The sequence below is a fragment of the Lonchura striata genome, chromosome 13 (genome assembly GCF_046129695.1).
Source record: "Lonchura striata isolate bLonStr1 chromosome 13, bLonStr1.mat, whole genome shotgun sequence".
NCBI classification, from domain to species: Eukaryota; Metazoa; Chordata; class Aves; order Passeriformes; family Estrildidae; genus Lonchura; species Lonchura striata.
In genome coordinates, this window is record NC_134615.1 from 13,035,943 (window position 1) to 13,058,849 (window position 22,907).

The window sequence follows — 22,907 nt, forward strand, 5'->3', positions numbered from 1 at the left end:
GGTTCAATCAGATCAAATTGCATCATGGTAAGAGAAAAAGCATAAGGAATAACCTGGTTTTTTGAAGGGCTCCAGTGACCATGCTGACATTCCATGACACAGGAGTGGTGCCTGCCTTGTGTTGATACATGGCTCAAAGATGTGGAAGAGCTGGGGGAATCTACAAGAATAATACAGATGGATTTTTAATTTCTTTTTTCTTTACACAAAAACCCAAACATGTTCTTTTCAGTCTTAAATTTAACGCTCATGACGAAACTCTTCCCTTTTTTAAGAAGTGGGCAGCTGACCTCTCTCCTACCTCATCCTATTACATCTCCTCCTGTTTGTTCTCTTCTGCCTCTAATGCTGCCAAGAGCTGCTGTGCCCAGCATCTTCTTTCTTTTTCACATCTTTGTAAATTCAGCTTCTCATGGAGCTGATGTGAAAAGAGAAGGTGGCATCTCATTTCTCAGGGTCAGTAACCCATAAATATAGAAGACAATGGGAACAAGATAAGCAATAAAATCACACCTGTCCAATCCTTAATAAATTTTCAATACATTCTTCTTGCAAGAATAGAATTATACTTTTTATGTAGTGCATGTGTGCATGCTAGGTATTTTTAAGTACATAGGCTAATCATAAGGATCACAAACACCTTTTGAAGTCTGTGGTGGTTATGAAATGTTACTGGAATCAAAGCTGTAGAAATTGCCAGTTCCATGATGCTTAAATAGACTACAGCTGGAGAGGAAAAGAAGGGTGAGAGCTTGAAGACAACAAATCAGCAGAGTGAAATATCACATTTGGTTTAGTTTTATAGCCTGTCTTTCCTGGACAGACCTGCCCTATTCCTTGAAGGACCTACCTCTTATGAAACAGTATTATTTGAACATGTTGGAAAAGTTATGTAGGATGCAGCTAAAAATACTGTCTTATCCTGTCGGCTATGGAAGTGTACAGCCTGAACAGAAGAAATTCCATTACAAACAAAACTTCTACTGACATCCTCTTTCAATGTGTTTTTCCTGATAAAGGATTTTGGAAATGGGCCCCAAGCCATAAGCTGAAACATTGTAATGTTTAAAGCCAGTATGGAACAAGAAAGGGGCTGTAACAAGGTAGTTCACAAATATTTGAAGTGCAGACTATAATTTCATGAAGTACATGGCAGCTTGCTTATCAAGGGTCCTTATTGCTGATTCCTAACTATATTCTGTCACTCAAGTCCATAGGGTGGTTCTTTATGTTGAGTATCACCATCAATAGTGAAAGAATATTTAAAATCTTGTGTGTAATAGTCACAAGAAGATTTGAACATCAACTGTGGTTGTTTTTTTTTTTCCCTGTATTGTAGTTGCCTGTAATGCTGTCACTTTTTTCAGAGTGAACAGTGAGTTGACCTTTAATACTGCCTGTCAGAGTTACAGCACAGAGTACATGATTACTGCCCTTGCCCACCCCCAAAACAACAAGGTGTCCAGTGTGAACCCAGCAATCACCCCATGTTCTGATCCTGTAATTCTTTCCTTATGGAGGGCACAGCACAGGCACTGGTTGGGGATTTAAAGAAGACCAGGCTGTTTTCATGTGATGTGTCGGAAATGTGTTTCCACTTCCTGATTTCTTTTAAGATACCTTAATAATAAAATAGTTCTTAAGCATGTGATCTTAAAGCACAACCCAAAGGTAACAGGCCTCTGACTTGGCTGGCAGCAAAATGTGCAAGGCATTATCTCTGCAGCTCAGGAGGGGAATACAATGTTGTTTCCTTTGTAAAATCTGTGTTCTTCCTTTCTACTGCATGTTTTCAGGGATTTAATTGCTTTACATCATATTGTTATTTCCCTCTTTCTGTTTCTAATAATTGCTTGGAATTTTGTGTGTGTGATTAATGTCAGAAATTCAATGTATTTATATTTTCATATAAATGGTTTAAAAATACATAGTATTAGTGACTGTTTAAATATACCATAATAGCATATGTAATGTGGTATGAGTATGTCCAGTATAGAGAATTATTTAAAGAAATACTGGGATACTGCTATAGAACTGTTAGAGCTCTTTCTTTCATACTGAGCATTTGCATTATGAAAGAAATGATGAAGTAATAATCTTTAGATGTCATAACATATAATATTCTGGCATCCTTAATTGAGGTTATGAAAGAATATTTATGACTCCCATCAGCCTGTACCTTCACATGTGACTGTAGCCTATAGCTCCAATATATATGTACAGTTACTGATTTCATTAGTGGTTTTTAAGGATTTTTTTCACTGTACCATTCAAAGGCTGGAGATACACAGCACTAATAATAAAAAAAGGGGCAGTTCAGGACCTCTAAAGGAATCATTTCAGGCTTTTGACAAGCTCAGGTGAATATAGTTTATCAAGTTTGGATTCACTTTGTATGAAAGCTGTGATCCTGTGTTCAAGGTTGTAGAGGGTCCTTCACACAGATCTGGGACTGTTTTTGAGCTTTGGTGTTTGAAGCTAAGCATGTAGATACAATTGTCAGAAATTATTATCTGTAGATACTGTTACAGGGGTTTATTTTCCTCTCTCTAGGAAGCTAGTTTTTGGAACCATAAGAATGTATAAAGAAAAGGAGTTAGCTTCACTGTAAAAATTTACAAGGAATGGTGGCAAGGTTTATAGATAAACCAAGATTTATTATATGTAATCATTATTTTTAAAATAGGCTTCCTTTTATGTTCTTCTTTTTAGTGGAAACAAATGATCCTATAAAGCTAGCTCTTCTGTGTTATAGGAAAACAGTGCATTATGATGCAAAATCTGTTTTCATGCAGTGGAAAATGTGAATGGTTTGTATTTTTTAAGGGCACGTTCTTTGGATTTTAAAATTAATTTCCTGAAAGGCAGGTTCAATTGAGACTTGGAAGCAGATAGTTCTAGTAAAGTGGGTTTGAGTTGTACCAGAAGGAGCTCACAGATGGATTGTAGGTCAGTGTGGTGTTTTGTGCCCGTGACTTATATTTGTCTTTTTTAAGAGCACTTTGAACATAAGCTATTAGACTAATAAAAGTTTTGGCAGATCAGTTTTATGCATCCATGTGCTCTTGCCCCATTGCCTAATGCCTTCAGATTTCAGTCTGCCTTAATATGTGTCCCCACACCACCATCAGTACCTACCTTTTCTCCAAACTACTGACTAATTTCTGGACAAAAGGCAATAGGTATGGTGAGTTCTTAGGAGCTTCACAAATGCTAATTGATGCCTAATACACTCACATTACTTCCCTTACTAGGGCATTAGTGTGCATCTGTTTCTTTTATTTATCTATTAATTTTAATAAAATATGTAAGAACCCACTCTTTAAAAAAACTTATTCTCTAGCTTTTGTCTAGTTTGCCAAACACTCTCAGCAGTAGTTAAAGCAGATTTACAGGCAACCAATAAAAGGTGTGATTATGTGATACTCATTTCCTTAGACAACCAGATTAACAAAATAAAATTATCCAAGCCTTCCTGGAGTGGGAAGCAGTATTGTGCATACAAAGCAAGAAGCTGCTGATTAGCAGTGTTATACCTTGCTGGGAGTTTCTGCCTCCACACACTGCTGGATTCTGAACTCCAGCTGATACCAGAGCTGGTGTGGTCACAAGAGGGAAAAGGACACTACAGGTAGGGAGCTGGGCAAATAAATTTGGACATTTTCTGTTACCAAAAGAGAGCTTTTATATAAAATGAGAGATAATTGGCAGGTACTGAGGAATGTAAGAATAGAAAGCACCAGAATGTTAGCAGCATAGTGCATTTTTAAAAAATGGACATTTTGGTTTTGTTATTTTTTTCCCTGAAAAGTATTGTTATATAAAGCTATTTGAGTTTATCATGTAGCCCTCTAGATTTCTGTACATCAGAATGAAACTGAAGGGTCTTTGCAACCATTGCAAAGAGGAATCACTTTCTTACTGCTTGATATTGTATTGTTTATATACGTAAAAGTGGCATTATCTACAGATTCATCAGATGAGCTGTATGTTCTACAGAATTGTTCTAGAGTTTATTTGGAGATTTGCTTTGGTTTAAGCCACTGGTACATATCCACAGCTTGTGCAATATACTGAAATATGAAAATAAAGTAACAAGTACTGGCATCTATATCTTCACCACATTCTAGACTCATTCTTGTTAACTTGACAGCTTTGCCTTGTCTTGAAATATCTTGACTCCTGTAAAAAGAATAATTATTTTTCCTCTTTTTGTTGTTTGGGTTTTTTTTTCTCCTTTAGTGGAAGACCAAGTATTCCAAGCTGATTTTCAGGAAATCTGATACAATACCTGAAGAGCTCCATCAAATGGTACAAGAAAGCTTTCTGACCTTGCGAGAACACAACTGTTTCTTTCAAGATCTTGTAAGGATCAAAGGAAAAGACTTCCTTACTCCAGTGTCTCGTATATTAATTGGAAAACCAGGATGCACTTACAAGTATTTGAACACAAGATTATTTACAGTTCCTTGGCCTACAGATAGTTATGATATAAAATATTGCAGTCCTCAAATACATGATGCTTGTAAGGCATTAATGAGACTTAATGACTACTTGCATATTGAAACAGTCAAGGAATTACAAGGACAAAATTTGTTTGAGAACAAAGAAATTAAAGATACTGCTGTAATAGATAGGAAGCAAAATTTTGCTACTTCTCATACGGAGCAAGGGTCTGTTTCAAAAGATCAAAGCAGTCTTTGTGTACCAGAGGATGAAAAAAGTCTTAAGAATAGAACATCTTATAATTTGACTTTATTAAATTATATGGATCCACTACAAATGCTGTACTTGAAACAAGAACCTTACTTTGGAATGGGGAACATGGCAGTGAGCTGGCACCATGACGAGAACCTGGTGGAAAGGTCAGCAGTGGCTGTGTACAATTACAGCTGTGAAGGTGAGTGTTCCATGTGTTCCCTGGTGTGTATGTGCATAAGCACACCTGCATGCTGGTCTAGACATGTCACATGCTTCTGAATGCAGTGTGGTGCCTTTTGTATTGAACTCTTATCTTTATTTCCACTAAGAACTCTACAAAATACCTGTGTTTACTGCAGCTGGCTTAACAGTCGTTCTCTAACTAGATGTAAACATTGGTATAATTAAGTCCCTGACTAAGAGCCAGGAAATCAAAATCTGTCAAATACCTTTCTTAGGTTAATGCATGTGCATGTTTTCTATTCTGTAAAATGTTTCACTGTGGCTGGGATCACCATTTTTATAGTGTTACTTATCATATACAGAGTTACTTTGCTTTATGCTGATTTTATTACTCTTCTTTCTTTGGAAAGATAATTTTCAATTGGTTTTGGATAGAAGTGTTACTATATTTACTTAGAAATATATGCATTTTGTCTAGGCATGCTGTAGTGTTAATGTGTGTTTTATGGAGGACTTGCTGGCATTTCTCTAGCTGGGAAGAGTGGACATTGCATTAAAACAAATGTCTTGTCTGACAGGCTTTGCAGGCCCTTGCTTATTTTAAAATGAATTACATGCAGCATTTTAGGGGTGGTGATGGTAAAAGGGCAGTTGAAGCATCATTAAATATTTAATTTTTAGTTTAAAGTACCTACCCCATTTTTATTGTTATTTAAGAGATTTAAGAGCAAACATGAAGATTTTTTTGTTTGTTTGTTGTTTTTTTTTCCCCTAACAGTGTTTGAACAAAGGCTTGGATATTTTTTTAATGACTCTTAGTTTTGAAAACATAAGATTAGAATTTAGAAACTTGATTTGAATTTTCAAATGTTCTGTTATGTTTCATTATTCACAATGAATTTTTTCTTCTTCCAAAAATCCTGTGGTGTTTGCTTTAGAACAGGGGAAGAATTTGCATTGACTTCAGTAGGTTTTGACTAAAGACTGTGATATAAAAATAATAGTTTATACTCCCATATGCATTCTCTTATTGGTTTTGTTATTAGTTTGAAACTCAGTGTCACTTTGTTACTTAATATAACAACTGAAGTAATATTATTTATGTTTTCCTGGATATAAAACATCAACTGGCTTAGCAAATTGAGTTGAAGAGATTTCCTGACTGGTAAAAGTGTAATTTTCTTCATGAACTTCTTTCTGTCCTTTTCTTCAATGGTGTTAAGCAGATGCGTTGGGTTTTTTTTCCATTAGTACTGTAGATAACTATTTTTTAAAGTAGGATTTTAAGTTAAAGAAACCTAAACATTAACTTGAAGTAATAATACTGTATATGAGGATTTATTGTAGTATGCTTAAAAGTTTCTTACTCTAACATAAAGTTTGCTTATGGAGGGGGAAAAAAGTGAGTCTGTTTAAGTTCAGAGAGCTATAAATTAATAAAAATGAAAGCTGCTATGTTTATTCATGACTCGTCAGTTGATGTTGTTTCTTTTATTCAGTAAGTTAAATAAAAATTATGGTGTTTTAAAACCACTGCAAATTCTGTAGAAGATTTGATTGATGTGGGTAGATAGAAATATTTTATGTATTTAGGCTAAAAGTTATTTTGATATCTATGTACAATAACTTTTTTGCCAAATACAAGGTTTTTTTCATAAATACACTTACAATTGAAAGTTTGTATATTTTTTTCTGTAAAGTTTAGAAATAGATGAGAAAACAGAGAAAGCAGGATCTTTTAGTAAATAGTAAACTGATTTTTCTATAATAAAAAAAAAATTAAGTCACTACTTGAAATTTTTCTGGTTTTGCATTGCTCAAGTCAGGTTCTTGAGCTTTAGAGGGAGTTTCAGGTGCCTGCCATGGCCATGGAGCATCGTGGAGAGATGTCCTGCAGTCCGGCTGTGTGTCAGCAGTTCACTCCATTGTGCTCAGGGTTGTCATTGTATATCCCTAAAGCAATGACCTTCTTGTTCATAAATTGGAGGGAAGTGTCATTAAATATCTCTTTGTGTAAAAGTTTTGTACCCAGTGCATCCAAGAGGATTTGGTTTTAGAGAAGTGGATTGTCTTTTTGCTCTTCTGAGTTTCTCTTTACAGCCTTCCAATGTTGATGGTTATAAGCTCATTAATGTTTGTATTATTCTTTCCAGTTCTATATAATGTCAATGTTTTGATGGTTTCTGCAAAGACTCAATATGTCCCATATTACCAGGTCTTCCATAACTGTGAAACATGAGGATCTCAACATCTTTTTGTAGAATGTTGTTATATCTTTGTGGAGTCATGTCTTGACTTCTCTTCTTATTTTCCATAAATATGTTTCATTTTTATGCCGACATCTTCTATTAGCACTTACTCCAATTCATTTAGTATTGAATTACCATTGAATTCTGAGTGTAGTGCAAAAAGACTGTCACAGAATCATTACAGAATACATAATAAAAAGAGTAGTTGTGGTCAGAATTTTTTTGTTGGAGCTATTTTCCCTTAGAAGATGTAGATAAACTGGATTAGTAATTTTCTGAGAGAAAACACTGATTCAGTGGGAAATGAAAACACAAATTAAGCATGTTGATTTTTGTTGGAACTGGCTTGATTCTTTTTTCTGCCAGGTTTTGCATGTTTGTTTTGTCAGCTTTCAATTCCTCAAATCCCCAGTGGACGCTGAGGGTCTGTGGGAGCCTTGGCATGTGGGAGCTTGGGCTTCCAGAGCTGCGTGGCTGGTGCTGACCCACCCTGCTGTAATGCACAATCCCCAGGTGGTCAGAGTTTGAGCAGCAGCAGCAGCCCTTGAGTCAGGGGGTCTTACTGAGCTATGGCAGCTCTGTCAGAGTGTTTAGAGATGCACAACTCAGGTTATATTGTTTTCTTTTTACTTCCATGTACATCTTTATATCAGTATTTGTTTTGTACCTACTTACTGGATTAAATAGCATTAGAACAGGTACTACTGTAATTGAAACAACTTGTTTTCGTGTTCATTTGTTCATTGTTTGATGCCATAATGAAAATTTCATGTTTGAAACTTTGATCAGTGTTAATTGGCGTAGAAGCAGTTTTCAATATGCCAGAAAAGAAATTTAGACATCAACATAAAGATATTGAAACAAGCTGATAGTCTAATTGGCATCAGTGTTTATTTTCTTGTTTCCAGTGTAAAACTCTTTCAAAGCAACTTCAAATGAGGCACAATTCTAACAACAAAATAAGGTAAACATTTAGTTTGATGCTTTTACTTACATTACATTAGGTTAAGAGTAGGTTGCAAAGTGATGAGAATGGGGCCTCATCAAAATTTGAGACGTTTCCTTTTAGCGTGTGTGCTGCATGAAAGTGCATGAATTGTAGTCAGGGTGCATATGCACAACTGAATAGGTTACAGAATGTGTGTTCAATTATACTACCACTAACAGTATTAGGAATTAATTTATATTTCAGAATTTATCAAAGAGCGGGAATTTCAAATTTTGACCAATTCAGCATTTTTAATAACACATTAGCTTACAAGTATCCTGTCACCTGAGAGCATGAAGGTAAAAATAGATTTTAATGTAATAAGCTAATAACCCATATTTATTTCCTGCTGCAGTTATAAAAGTGAATTGCAATCCAATAGAAAAAGGGCATTTTCAAAAATTGGATTTTATCCATGAAAGTTCATAATGACTAGCTTTCCATCAGGTTGATGTAAGTTTTGTAGGAAGTTTTATTACTTAGCAGAGCACTAGTTGGTTCTAAAGATGTTCTTTGAAGTAGAGACTTGTTTCAAAGATTACAAACTTACAGAGATGGAAAAAAATGTAAACACTTGAAGTGTGTCCACCTTTCTTTTACCTGGATTTCTCAGAGAGGAAGAGATTACATAAGTAGTATTCTGTAGATTCTTTACCATATCTTGTTTGTTTTCTTGCTGTAAGGCCTACTTAACTCTTGAACTTCTACACAACTGGCTCTGCTGACAAGGTAATGTTAAAAGGTTTAACAAACTTACTGTTAGTTGCAGTTAGATGACTAATCTTCAAGGATGTCTTGTGCTTGTTTCTTTTGTAAAAGGCTGGTTTGTATGTTTTTTACTCTGTGAAGTTAGAAGCAAAATCCTGGCACATAGCCTAATGATGGCTATTTAATTTAATTGGGAATAAAGATAATTGAGATGAACTACAGATGTATGTTTCTTATCATATTAAAATAAACCTGAAACTACAGAAGTTGTTCAGCATCGAAGTCAATTTAACTCTATAGTTGACAGTAGTCCTCCTTATCTACTGCTTAATGGATAAAAGTCATAGAGTAGATGTTTTTTACAGGATTGAATAATTTCTAAGATTAATAATATAACAGAAATATTACTTATTGAAATAATAGAAATGGTATGTAGAAAATTTTATCTTACTTTTAAAGAAATGGATAAGTGTATGAAATAGTCATAGCTCTAACTTGTAGACTCTGACCAGCTTGATTTATGTTCTGAAAGCCACACATTTCTAGTGACCCACTAAATTTCACAATAATATATTAGAATCCCTGTTGTCTAAAAAGAAATCATCACTTGAATAAATTGTTGTGGATTGTGGGATCTCTTTTAAACATCTTCTCACTGATGAAATATAGCCTCTCCTTCAGAAATGAAGGGATGACAGAATATTGTTTTTTCTTATTTTATTGCTTTTGTTCCTGATTTATGTGGATACAGCATTCCAAACATGAATTGATAAGAGCATTGTTGGCAAAATCTTATGTTTTTTTGGTTTTGTGAATGTCAGTTGCAAGAAAAATGTAAATGTTAATAGAATTTAACCTCTTACACTATGGCTTTTCAGTAATGAGGTAGAAGAAATAACTTTGGGTAGATACTTCTTTCCCATCAGGTGCTGAGAAGCAAAGCATGCTCTGCTTCTTTCACTTCTTGCATGTAACATATATAAATTGCTATTGAAAGACACCAAAAATTTATGTATTTTTAATTGAGGAATATGTGCCCAAATTATTTTACATTTTGGAAAAAAATTAGTCAATCTCTTAAAAAATAATATAACAATGGTCAGTTGGATTTAATGTTGAAGTAAGTGTTTACAGTCCTTGTTCTTAGCAATGTGTTGGCAGTGATTCTATTTTCTTAAGAAATGGTATGTAAGGTTACATTTAGGATATGATTTGGCATTACAGTTTGACTTGAATAAAGATCATTTAGGTTTCAGAGCATCAAAAAGTCTCTCACTGGAAGATTTTGGGGCCAAATAGCAAAGAAGCCTTTCAAAGCTACTTTTACTTTCTGTGCTCTGGAGCAATAACCAAAGTAGTTCCAGGAAAACAAGTTTCATATTGTTGTGAACCTAACCCTGACCCAAACCTGATAAGATCTGATCTTAGTGCTTGGAACATCTCTGAAATCTGAGCTGTCTCATTAAAAGCATAATGCTGTGGCCAATTTTCTGCAGCTACATTCTCTCTTTCATGGTTCTTCCATAATTACAGGTTTGATGAGGTATTGTTATGTTGTGGTAAGATTTTACTTCGTTACACCATTTTATTTGCAGGCCCAAGTCTGTAAATCTCTGCTGACCAGAATTCATCTGCACATAGTTTTGTTATACTACCATTAAATACTTGTATGTTTGACCATTTCTGTATGGCTTACTACAAAATATGTTTGTGTTAAGGCGATGGGTATGTGATCCGTGATTTATTCACATGACTTATTCTCAAATACTTATGATTTAGATGCATCCTACATCCAAATGTTTTCACTTAAAAGGCAACTGTAATTATATCAATAAATATACAGCATCAAATCATTCTTGAGGTGTCACAGAGAATTTAATAAAAACTTCTTTTTATGTAAAAGTTTGTCAGTGCTACTTGGGGATATGCCACAAATGTTAAGGTGTCTCTTTTTCCCTTGCTCTCAGTTTTAGGGTAGCTTGCATTTAAAAGCAAGTAGCAGCTTGCTTCCATTTGTTACCAAAATAACATGTTAGGAGCAATCAGTTTCAATTGCTGCTGATAATTATAAGGTGCAATAATTGAGAATACAGAGAAAAGGAGACTGTGAGCTGTATTTGAACTCAGTACTTAAGCAATAAAAAATTTATCAAACTGCAAAAAATAAGTCATTTTAACGAGCACATTCCAAAGGTGCTGGATTTATGAGGAGACCCCAGGAAACTTTGATTGAAATTGCTGTCTCTGATTGTAGTTCTATATTTTATTGGTGCCATATTGTGAACAGTGCTGCTGCCAAAGTGAATGGGAAGGCAGCACAACGGAGTTAACCCAGAAAGGTTACTTCTTATAATATCCATGATGTATTGCATTAAAAATGCCTTGAAAGCCATCCTATTTGCAGTTTTCAGAAAACATTTTTCTTAAATTAAGTTACGATTTATCTGAACAGGGTAGAAAATATGAAAGCCCCTTGAAGAGTTTAGTATTGATTTTTCTGAGTATTTGCTAGCTCTTGTTTTCTCATTTGTGTGCTCCTTGATGGAAGGGCCCAGAGCTGCTCCCGAGCCAGAGCTTCAGTTGGATGAGCACTGCAGCAGTGAAGGGAGGGAATTTGGGGACTGTAAGAATTTTCACTTAAGAACATTTAGATTGGCTCTTTAATTGGCTTTACTTCCTGAATATAGATAATACTTCATTGATATAATAGTTAATAAATTGTCTTAATTTTCTAACGGCTGCCCCCAGCTAAACAACATGCAGTAACAAGGTGAGATGAATGACATTAATATTTTAAAAGTGTGAGTTTGTGGTCACACTTTGTGTGTGCCTCTTATAATAAGAGCTATACAACTTTAATATTTTTCTTCTAGAATTTACTTAAGACAAAGGTTTCAAAAGTTATTACATAAAAGCACATTTCAAGTGGACAGTTGCTAAGTTCTAAGCAAGAGTTGGGCATGGTGCATAGTTAATTTCTAACTGTTCACTACTGTTCTGTGCCAACTACTTATTAAAACTTCATCCCTCCTCTGTCAAAATGCACTGTTGCTTTAGCTGTAAAACTGTTACACCATGGCTTCCAAATACCTTGTTATAAATGCTGACTGTATCTTTCAATTTATACTGCAGTGAAGTAAGCTTATGAAAATAGTTCTGAGGGATTAAGCTCTAAATACTATTTCTATGCAGTGGATTATTTTTTCCCCAAGCTCAACACGTTCATGTTGCATAATGATAAGAAAAGTGTTGTGACAAATGTATTGAAGCTTCATTGGCTCTTGCACATGTTATCTAGCATGTTTGACTAGTAATTTTAAGAAAAGAATGACAGAGATTGTTCCAAGATTTGCTTTGTTGGTCTAGACTGTGTTTTGTAACCATTATTTCACCTTTGCCTCAGTTTATGATTTGTTGAAATTGCAAGTAGATAAACAAATGATTTTTTTCCTAAAATGCTTTGGCACTTCATGACTTGAAATTCTTTCAGAAGTTATCTTTTGTTATATCAGTGTTGCTGTATTTTTTTATTTTTTTCTTCCATGCTTGTAGTTTTAGTAATGAAAAAAATCAGTGATGCTTAGCTAAAACTCCCCTTACATGTGCTTAAGAATTTCAGAAAACCTTAAGTCCATTACAAGCCTTGACTTGATTAGCCTTCACTTGGTAGTTAACTTGGTAGTTTTCATTTTGATAAAGTTGGTTGCAAAAAATTTCTTGATCTCATATGGCTTTTCTTTCTTCTTTTACCTATTGGATACTTTTGAATTTGGAGATGACGATAATAGCAAATGGATGCTCTCAAATCTTTAAGCCTATTAAGATTGTACCAATATGGCATGTCTTTAAGTCTAAACCAGATTTTTTATTTATGATTCTTACCTGTTCCCTCATTTTTGTGGTCTCTTTCTCTCTCTCAAGATTCAGCTGTACAAGAAAGCAATGAGCAGGAACTGAAGGGAAGAGACCCAGCTGTTTGGCACGTAGGCTTGAAGGTAGCATGGGACATAGAGACACCTGGCTTGGCAGTGCCACTTCACCAAGGAGACATCTACTTGATGCTTGGTAATTTTTAAGGACTAAAAAGTTGAACTGTCTGTTGAAAATAGAGAAAAGTACACTTGTGTTAAAATAAGTTACCATACCTTCCTTGCAGTTAGGATTTATCTTATTTAGAAAAACATGAAATTTGGCTGGAGTACAGAGTCAATTCCTCCTACTCTGCCTACTTCCAAAGTATTTTGGGGAAATTTTTTTCTTAATGTTTTTTTACTTTATAGCTACTAAAGAAATAGTCTTTTTTCACATTTTCTGTCTGTTGTGCAGTCAGAATTACTAGTCCAAGTTATGCTTCAGGCCATAACTAGAATTTCCCCAGATCTTACCAACAGTTGTGCTGTATCCATCCCATCCTTGTATTTCTATATTATTTTTATATTCTTAATGCAGTTTTTCTGCATTATCTCTTGTGTTCAACAAATAAATTTCTGTTCTTCAGCTTGGCTTATCAAGTGACATCTATATTATGTAAGATGTGAATGAATGCCTGAAAGTTTTCTGGTACCACAGTCCTTGAGGTTTCAATCATTTTGCCAATCTGAGGATATTTTATTAGTCTCCAGTTTTACACATGACACTTCTCTCCTTCTGCTACTATGTCTACATTCAAGCATGCTGTTTTCTCATAGTGGGATTATACTAAGTTCATAATGAACACAGCTGTCTTACTCCAAGAATGAGTCTCAATGTCTCAAGCGCAGAGGATTAAGAAAAGAAAATTAAATTGAGTTAATTTGCTTGAGCAGCTGAGCTCATGTGCTAAGGTTTATCCATTGAAAGAAACGAAACGAGAACTGTAGCTAAGGTTTGTTGACACTAAATCTGTTGCTTTCTCTTTTGGCTTCTGTTTCTCTTGGTTATCATTTTTGTTAAAATAAATTTAGTTATAAATCACACAAAACCAAGAACAGGGCTTCTGATAACATCATGTTGGCCTGTTTAGTGTCTTGGCTTGACAGACATCATTTTTGAAGACTGTGAGCTCTTGCAGAGCTCCCTGCTTATGTGATTATGACTTGGAAGGCATATTCTGTGGAGTGTCCCTAGAATGACTTGTCACACTCCCAGTTTTATGGGCAGAACAGTCTTTTGAACTTTACCTTTCACAGTATATGTACTAAAAACAATTCCTTTATAAGCCATCATAAAAACCAGGTACCATTCCTTGTTCTGAGTTAATCTCATCAAGTCTTCTGCACTGCCATCAGGGAAGCATTGTGTAGAAGTACTGGACTAACTGTGTTCTGAAGAACGTTCAGACATGAAAAGATCAGGTGTTAGGATGTGAGATCCTTTGGCATAGTGGTCTGCATGTGCCTCCCTTTTTTGTAAGTGTATTAAGCAGAAGCCTAGAAGGAAAGAGGGACAGTGAAAATGAAGTCTAAGTGGCAGCTAAACATTCCTAGAAAGGTTATTATAAGCTATTTTTGTGGAAGTGCAGTTAGGGCATCAAGTAAACTTCTTATCTAATCCTTCCTGACTGGAAACTTTGAGCATATAGAGCAATGCTGGCCAAGAGATTCAGAAAGTATTTAATAAAAGAAGGGGACTAACTTTAGTATTTTTATTGCAAAATACTGTAGATTGTAGTTGATTGAGTTACCAGATCACGAGGGTGTTTTTTATTCCCAAGTGGAATTTATATAGTGACTAAAGTATTTTCAGAGAAGGGTAGATCAGAAAGTTAGTTTATTTAATGAGTAACATCATGAGCATGTTTAGATGGAAACAAAGGATATATTAAACATTCTTTTGAAGATGATATGTAAATCACTTTCTTATTAGTACTTTTGAAGAGCTACAGATTTGAGCTCTGTAGGCCAGGTATTTTTTTAATCTCCCCTGCATTTTCAATTACTTGGGAAAAAAAAATTACTCTTCTAAATAGTCTTAGAGGGTATTCTCAAAATGGCCCTTTTATTAGGTTTCTTTGTGTAGCATAACTGCCTTTATCATTTTGACTCAGAGTGAAAGACAAAATAAGGAAACATATATAGCTCCAGTATATTTTTTTACTGTTCAGATTTTTTGCACTTACTTTTAAGAAGGGGTATCTTGAGGTTGACAACTGAAAGACAAAATATGAAAACTCTGTAAAAAAAGAAACTTGGCAATAATAAAAAAAGAAGATTCATTTGTCTTATGCTTTTGTACATGCTGTATTCCAGAACCTCATTTCCGTAAGCAGAATCCTCTTACTGGAATTATGTTAAAAGCAGTGGCAGAATGCAAGACTTGTAGAAAATAGAACAGGAAGACTCCTGCAGCTGGTGGTGGTTCAGGTACAGGCACTGACTGATCAGACTGGGAGGACTGGTTGTGACCACCACTGACTTACCCACCCTAGCACAGAACTCAGCCACTCTGTAGGTCTGTTCTTCCAGTTGCTGGAGTGGTGTAGTGTTACTGCTTTATATGAATGTTGAAAATACTGAAACATCACATTCAATATGTTGCTTATAATTTAAAAGTCAGGTCCTATCAATTCCTGTACCTGTAATACCACTAGTATTTCCTGTGGTACATACAAATCTATATAAGAAACTGTGGTAACTGGATATTTCATACAGTAACGTGCAATTACAGTAACTTGTAAATCAAGATCAATTGGTATAGCAAAGTAACAAAAAAAACCCTTTTTTTTTTCTTTTTTAGCATTTCTAGTAGACATTTAATAATGTTTCTGTTCCTCTCCTCATTGGCTTTATAAATGGTTTTTGTTATTCTGAGGAGAAATTAAGTAAAATGTCTTATAATTTAAATTTACATCTTCCTTCTCAGCAGCCCTCTTCAGATGAAATCATGAGCCATAATTTAGATGTATGTTAATACTAAACATAAGGTTATCACGTCCTTTCTTCATTAAAGCTGTTACAATAATATAATTATATTTTATTAAGCAAAACCAACAAAAACTCAAAATTACTTTCAGTAAGACAGATTTTTTTAAATAATTTTTTAGGCTTTTCTTAATATGAAGAAAAAGTTTTAGGCTGCAAGTCTGCTGCCTAAAAATTCAAATCTAAACTTTATATCACTCATGAAACGGAAACACTTTAGTTCAATTTAGAATAATATATTGGTCTGCAGAGGAAGTGCACACTGAACCCTGCTGTCTCAAGTACACAGTCAAGGGGTGTCTAATATGAAACGTGTTGGGTGCATGCAATAAATCCAAAACGCGTGGAGGTGAGCAAAGGGCCCCATCTGCTCTGTCCTAGAGCATGCTTAACTAGACTTGTCATGGTCCTACTATTAAATTGGAATTTTTTTCCCTAATCTTTGAGTTAGACATGACCAGATTTGCAAGCAGATTTACAATTTTCACTAATTTTCCTACCATGACTTCAAAACATACTCTAGCAAAAATACATTCTGGACTCTTTCAAAGGCAGACTTACTTTTCTGCAGCTGTTTCCCATAGATCAAGCTCTTAGCTTGAAGGCTAGGGTTTTAAAACAGCATGAAGATGAACTTTGAATTTTATACCACTCCCTACCCCCAGCAAATTATAGTTTGAGAAGCATCAAAAAATTATTTTCATAACCAACCAGAAGTAGGTTGCACACATTGCAGAGGTTGGCTTGTGGTTAAAGCTAAGTATTTAATGGAAACACTTCCACATGTATAAAGTGACTCATTAAACTATTTCTAGATATTTAATCTGCTTCTATTTTCACAAACTAACTTGAACCCTCTTTGCTCTCTAGCATCTTGAATGTGTTGGAGCTTTTCACCCCCTCCTTTTTTTTTTTTTGAGTACACATTTGATCCAAATTGTATATTCCCTACTATTAAGACTTAGAACTCCAGGAATGTATTTGTCATTACCAAACTTTGATCATGAAGTTTGAGAACTCTGACATATTTCTTTTAAATTCACTATTTTTCTCATTTCTAGACTTTTAATTCATTTTTATTTGTGCATGGTTTTCTTGTTTGTTAATAGTAGTTAAGAAAATTAATAGCAAAAGTCTATTCCATTTTACTGTTTGTAGATATTTTTGGTGGTTAGAATATCAAAGATTTTGCCAGTGCTTTAAACACCACTGTACCTTTTATTTGCCTCTTGAAATAGATAAAAGACAACTGTCTAAAAAGGTCATGAGGAACACTTTAGAGAAGATAGAAAAGACTATATAAATCCCTGTTGGTAATTCTGGGAGCCATTTTTTATTGTGGTTTCTGTTTTCCTGGGATATACTTTACCTCCAAGTAATAAGTTTAAGGCTTTTATCCTCCACTTCTTTAAGGATTGGCTAAGAATTTCTTATCTTTATACCTTTTATTTGTTATGTTGCAATAGTTGGCAGTGACATGGGTGTCATACTGTTCCTCTTGAAGTGCTTTGGCTCCTCAGCTCACTGATAGTTCAGTAGTAGAATGAGAATTAAGAGTCTGTGTGTTATTTCAGTGTTTGTACACAGACAAATCCATTAGTCTGTTCTTTTAACAAAGGCTGTGTAAGCACAAGGCTTTCAGCACTGCTGATGGAGCCCAAGTAATTCATCTTTCAGAAGAAACCCAGAGGGGACAGAGCAGGAGCAGGGACTGAGAGCAGGATCAGAGAGAAAAGGGAGGAGCTGGCAGTAGTTTGAGGGAGAGGAGAGGACTGAGATGAAGTTCTGTGCTGGAGGGATGTATTTTGAGAAAACAAGAGGCAGAAAACCCCCAATGTCAGTGCAGTGCAGGGAGAGACAGATGTACCATGTGAACTTGCCTCCACAATTAAAAACTGAATATGCAACATCCAGATTCCAAAATATATCTGCTATCTGTAAATAACAGGAAAATCACTGAGGAGTTTTATTGATAGGTGAGTCCCATATGGAGAACAATAGCCTGCATTCTGTACTGAAGACTCTCTGTTTTGGTGTTGCAGACCTCATGGGTCAGTGCTTAGTCATGTAAAACTGAGGCTGACTCCTTCAGAGTTGTTTTTACTGAACCCCACAAGATCACTGTGGTACTTCCAACATGGGTAACCAGGCAATGAAACAGCTTTGGTTTGGCTCTAAAACCAAAATAGCATTCTGGGTGTAGTGTTCTGTATCTGAATAAAAGCTTTTAATGCCAGATGGACAACAGCCAATTTAACAAAGAGAGATTTTTCTTTCCAGTTAATATATATTTAGGAGAAAAAGAAAGCAAATCTTTCCTGCAATCTTTTATGACCTAAAATGTATTTTTTAATATGCTTCAAATTCTGTTTGCTACATACAGCCACAAAGAATGGGCACAGAAAGGGGTAGTGGAAGTATTTAGGTTTGTTTTCTGACACAATTCTTCTTGAAAGTGATTGTGGTATTTAAATATTGTGATGTCCAGAGATTATGATGTTCTGTGGCCCTTGCAACACTGGGTTCTGTGCAATTTATCCTCATATGTGTCTATAGGAAATAGTTTTTTCATAAATTCTTTTTTTTTTTTGTAGCTTTTTTTTTTTTTTTCAGGAACTTTCAGTATTTTTTAATGCTTTTGGGAAAACAGATTGCAACTTCTGAGTAGTCTCTTTAGTCTCCTCAGTAGTCTATACTTAGTCTCCTCAGCTTTGGAGGAACGAATTTGTTTAGTTGACTTTCCCTATGAGAGGTGAGAAAATGCCACTTCTAAACTGTATAGGAGAAAGCTGGTGTAAGTAGAAATATTTCTGACTCTGGGATAGTAAATAGTTATTGTGCTCTGCAAGACATTGGAGCTATGTGACTGAATTCTCTAAGCATTAAAGCAAGAAAAGTAGTGTATTTAATTCATATTCAACCAGATTAACTTTTACTAAGTATAATTTTTCCCTGTACTTAAGGTTCTCTAATCTGTCCCTAGATGATCTCAATATGACCCACCAGCACTGTGTTCTGGCTGGTTTATCACCTCGGTTCAGCTCAACTCACAGGGTGGCAGATGTAAGTACCAAAACCATTTCACTGTTTGGTCCCCTGTAAAGCCAATATCCTGGTGCCATGTATGCAGCACTGTGGTGGCTTATCAGAATTGTGGTTCATGTTATGCTTATGACTCAAACTCTTTTCATTAACTGCTGTTGTTTATTTTTGATTGAGGTACACTTGGTTCTATATTGGTGGTTGGCCTTAACTCCCAGCTAAGCTTATCAGATGTGAATTGTGAATGTGCTGCACCATGCCTCATGGATTGTTGATGAAATGTAGTTGAGAAATACAAATTCGACACATTTTCTGAAGTGACTACATATAAGTTTTTATTGTATCTTTATAGTCTTCAAGAGGAACATTGGAATACATACTTGGACAGTGTGAACTGGCACTCCAGAATTTACAGACTGATTCCGATTCAATGGCTTTGTCTTTGAAATCACTGGAAGCTGCAGTGGTGAAGCAAGCAGAAGAAATACACAATGAGGTGAGGTGATCTACACTGAAAATACTTCATCCAGGTCTGAGCAGTGCATTAACTTCTCATGGAGTTAATAGCAATTAAGTGTGTGCAACTCCTTACAAGGCATTGCTTTGTATGAGTTTGCAATGTGGCTTTTATGACATTTTTACTTGGGTACAGTAATTGGGATTATTGTGGAAGTGTTCATTTTTCCTTCTTAAGATCCCTCTGCTGGTAAAGTGAGAGAAGTTTCACAAAATGCTACACCAGAACTGACAGTGTGGTGCTCACACAGACTACTCTAGCGCTTCTCTAACAGAAAGGGAGAGAAGGGATTAGAGCATTAGAGGGAAAGGAGCAGGTAGGTAGACTTTTTCAGTTATTCCTCCCTGGCTTTTGTTGAACCAGGTTTTTGCATAATGCTATAGGTGGCACAATTGTGAGTGTGGGCTCTGAAGTATGTTCTGAAGAAAATACAGTGGAGATAATTGTGAGGTACATATTTAAGCAGGTCATTTAGTGCTACAAAAGATACAAGTGTATTCATGCACTTTGACAGTATTCCACTGAAGCTGGAAGTGCTTTCTTACTTGGAGCTGTGCAGTATTTTTACTAAGATAAACTAGAAGTTGTACAAAGGTCATTTGCACTCAAACTAGAATTTGTGTAAAATGTTGAATTTTCTGTCTACTGAGGAATACAGTATTGTGTAGTGCTACTAAAACTTTGTTGAACACATTTTTATCTATATTGTGTTTACCATTGGTAAGATGGAGCATAGTGTTGCCAAAAGATTTGCGCCCTTGACTTTTGCCAAAACAGCTCCTGGGGCAATTTAAAGAAGTCTGATGCATGCAGGGGTTTACAAAACATTAATCAGGCTCAGTCCATAAAACTACACGCATATGTGGTTTGCACAGCAAGGGCCACAGGCGCAGCTGGTATAAATTTGCACGGGTCCTTTAACATCAAAGCCATGTGCTGTTTACATCAGGTGAGAGAGTAGCCCCTGGTGTTTGCAGTCACCTGAATAATTTTGCAATGTGACATACAGGGATGTTTCCTGTTACACATATGGGATATACTGTAACAGCAATCCTTGTTTAACATGTACTTATGGTGGACTTAGTAGACACACTGGATCTATATTTAATTTGAAAAGAGACTATCCATGCACCTATTTTACTATTCTTTTCTTCTTTTTTTCCTTAATTTTTTATCCCAAGGTCAAATCTTCACTTGCTCTTAGAGTGCTACTTAAATTTAATTTATTGCTGCACAAGTAGGCATAATTTCTAGAGGCTTATCTCTATGGTAAATGCCTATTTGTTTTTTCAAACATCACTGAGCTGAAAATATAAAGACCTGTGAAGCTAGTGCAACTTCTCTTGCATATTAAAGCTTCCTACCTTCTTGCATGATAAATCTTCGTCTTTCAGGCACTAATACAGGTTTTAGGTTCAAACTTTATCAGACAGATGGAAGAACAAGAGGCTGTTTTGTTTCTTAAAAGAATCAAACTGCTTACTGATGAAAATGAGCCTTTCATTTCACACTCTTAGTTTGTTAAGAGTTTTTAATGTAAAATCAAAATAGCACTAAAATCCAAATCTTGATAGGATTAATGGAGAACTGCCACCCAGTTTCCTGTGTATTTCTGATACACAGCTTTCTGTGCTATTCATAAAGCTCCCTGCAATTTTTTAAATCTTCTTCTAAACCAGAGATCATAAGCTTGATATGAGATAGTGTCTAGAGGTGGTGATATTGTTGTGTTTTATTTTTAAATATTGTCATAACTGAAGTTCTTCAGTTTTAACTCTTATAGGTGCAGCCATTCTTCTTGGTTCTTTATCTTCCTGAAATGCTACGGGTTCATTCTTTTTACCCCCTTGCTGCTACCTCCAAAGCAATCATCAGAGAACATTAACCAGAACAGAACCATCACAGTACCAAGCTGAAATCTACTAGTTTAGCAGATTCACAGTCTGTGCTGAAATTAACTGCTCTGCCAAATGAAGCCTGGATGAATTATCTGTGTCTGCTCGAGGGAAAAAGCCTAAGAGCGGGTCTGAAAGAATGAGGAATGGTTCTGTGCCTTCACTTTTGTACTCCTGGGCAGGAAAATTGACTTGCTGTGCTGATAAAGTGTGTTTGAACCGAGGGTCTGAAGCATAGGTGGAGACTTCATTTTTTTCCAGTTTTTTGGTAGGCAGAGAAACCTCTAAAAGAGTATCTGGGGAGTGTCCTTACTTGATGTTAGACTTCCCAGAGTTCATTTTTCAGGGCCCTGTCTTGGATGTCTTGACAGAAATATTCCTATTGAAAAAGTAAGATGCTAACCTGATGAGGATTTTAGCATCTCTGGTGGGCAGCCAGGTGGAAGTTTAATACTTCTTTTAACCTAGCTTTGTTGTCATGGTCTCCCTCACTAAAACAGCCTTCAAAGGAATATCTGAGTAATTGCAAGGTATGTGCAGTGTGTTAGATGTGTGAGTCACTTTGCTCCCAGTGTGTACTTTGTAGTTGTAAGTGAAGATAACCTTAATTAAGGGTGTTCATGTGCAGTTTGTCTGTGTAGCTCATGGCTTTGCAGTCTGCACAGATATTTTAGTGGCAGGAGTGTAGAAGGGTGAACAGATGCAGATACCTGGCATCTGTAGAGTACAGTAGCCTGACAGCTCACACAGTCACAGTCAGATTGTTGTTTGGTCAGGAATAATTTATCCCAAAAGAAATGATCTTGCACAATTCTTTGAATGGGAGCCTCTTGCTCCTCCTGCTACTTTCCTCCTGTTTGGCTTTCCTAAAGATATAGAGCTGCTGAGTACATCCCAAACAGAGCTACAGGCACCTGGGGAAAACCACAAACTAAATACTGCTGGACAGATCATGTAAATGCTCATACATATAAAAATAAATCTGCAGAAAAGATCTTCACCAGCCTGTTCTTCACATTTCAAAGAAAATTTTTCTTGCTCTGACTAATGTAAAATCTGCTAATAGTTCATGTTGGTGTGAGGTACTTTCAAGGCTTCTGTATTTGCCAGCACCAAACTAATATTCAGATTTCCTCAGTGTAAAAAAAACACCAGAGGAAATCTTCTTAGTGTCATGGGATTGTGTTGAAAATATGACAGGTTTCAAACTAAATACTTAAGTTTGAAAGGGAGGGGTTTGTTCACATCAGGGTGTTTGCTCAGCTGTGATAATCAGATCCTGATTACCATGATTGAAACTAGAGACTGAATTGGTTGCCCTGTTGTGAGGTACAGTCACTTTTGCCTACAGCAAATCTGTTTTTATGGCAGAAGAAGATAAATTGAGCTTGGAGAATGCAGGAGGAAGTAGAAACCTGGGCTAGCTGAATTGAAGGGATGTGGTGTCAGACACTGAGGGCATGGGGGAGAAGGGGAGAGGTGCAGGCAGCCAAAGGAGGGTTAGTTTGTTTTAGCACCTTGCAGTGAGCATGGCTGGTGGCTACTAGTATGGCAGAAGAAAATATAGATCACCTACATGTATGGCATTGAATAATCAGTACTTTTAAATAATTGAGTGAGGAGCATTGCCTCACAAAATGTCAAATGCTACTGTTGGCTTTTTACTACCCAGTACTGACAATAACCTAAAATTGGCCTTTAATCATTGCTTAAAGGACAGCTTGA

The 22,907-nt window shown here is 35.8% G+C and overlaps 1 protein-coding gene across 1 annotated transcript in view; it reads left to right on the plus strand.

The window, feature by feature from the left end:
- The window catches only part of FTO (FTO alpha-ketoglutarate dependent dioxygenase), a 223,065-nt gene that overhangs the window by 40,507 nt on the left and 159,651 nt on the right, over positions 1 to 22,907 (plus strand). Inside the window, exons 3-6 of the mRNA XM_021555037.2 lie at positions 4,243 to 4,900; positions 12,751 to 12,894; positions 18,712 to 18,791; positions 19,123 to 19,266. Of these exons, the coding sequence (XP_021410712.2) occupies positions 4,243 to 4,900; positions 12,751 to 12,894; positions 18,712 to 18,791; positions 19,123 to 19,266 (1,026 nt within the window). The remainder of the gene's footprint in view (positions 1 to 4,242; positions 4,901 to 12,750; positions 12,895 to 18,711; positions 18,792 to 19,122; positions 19,267 to 22,907) is intronic.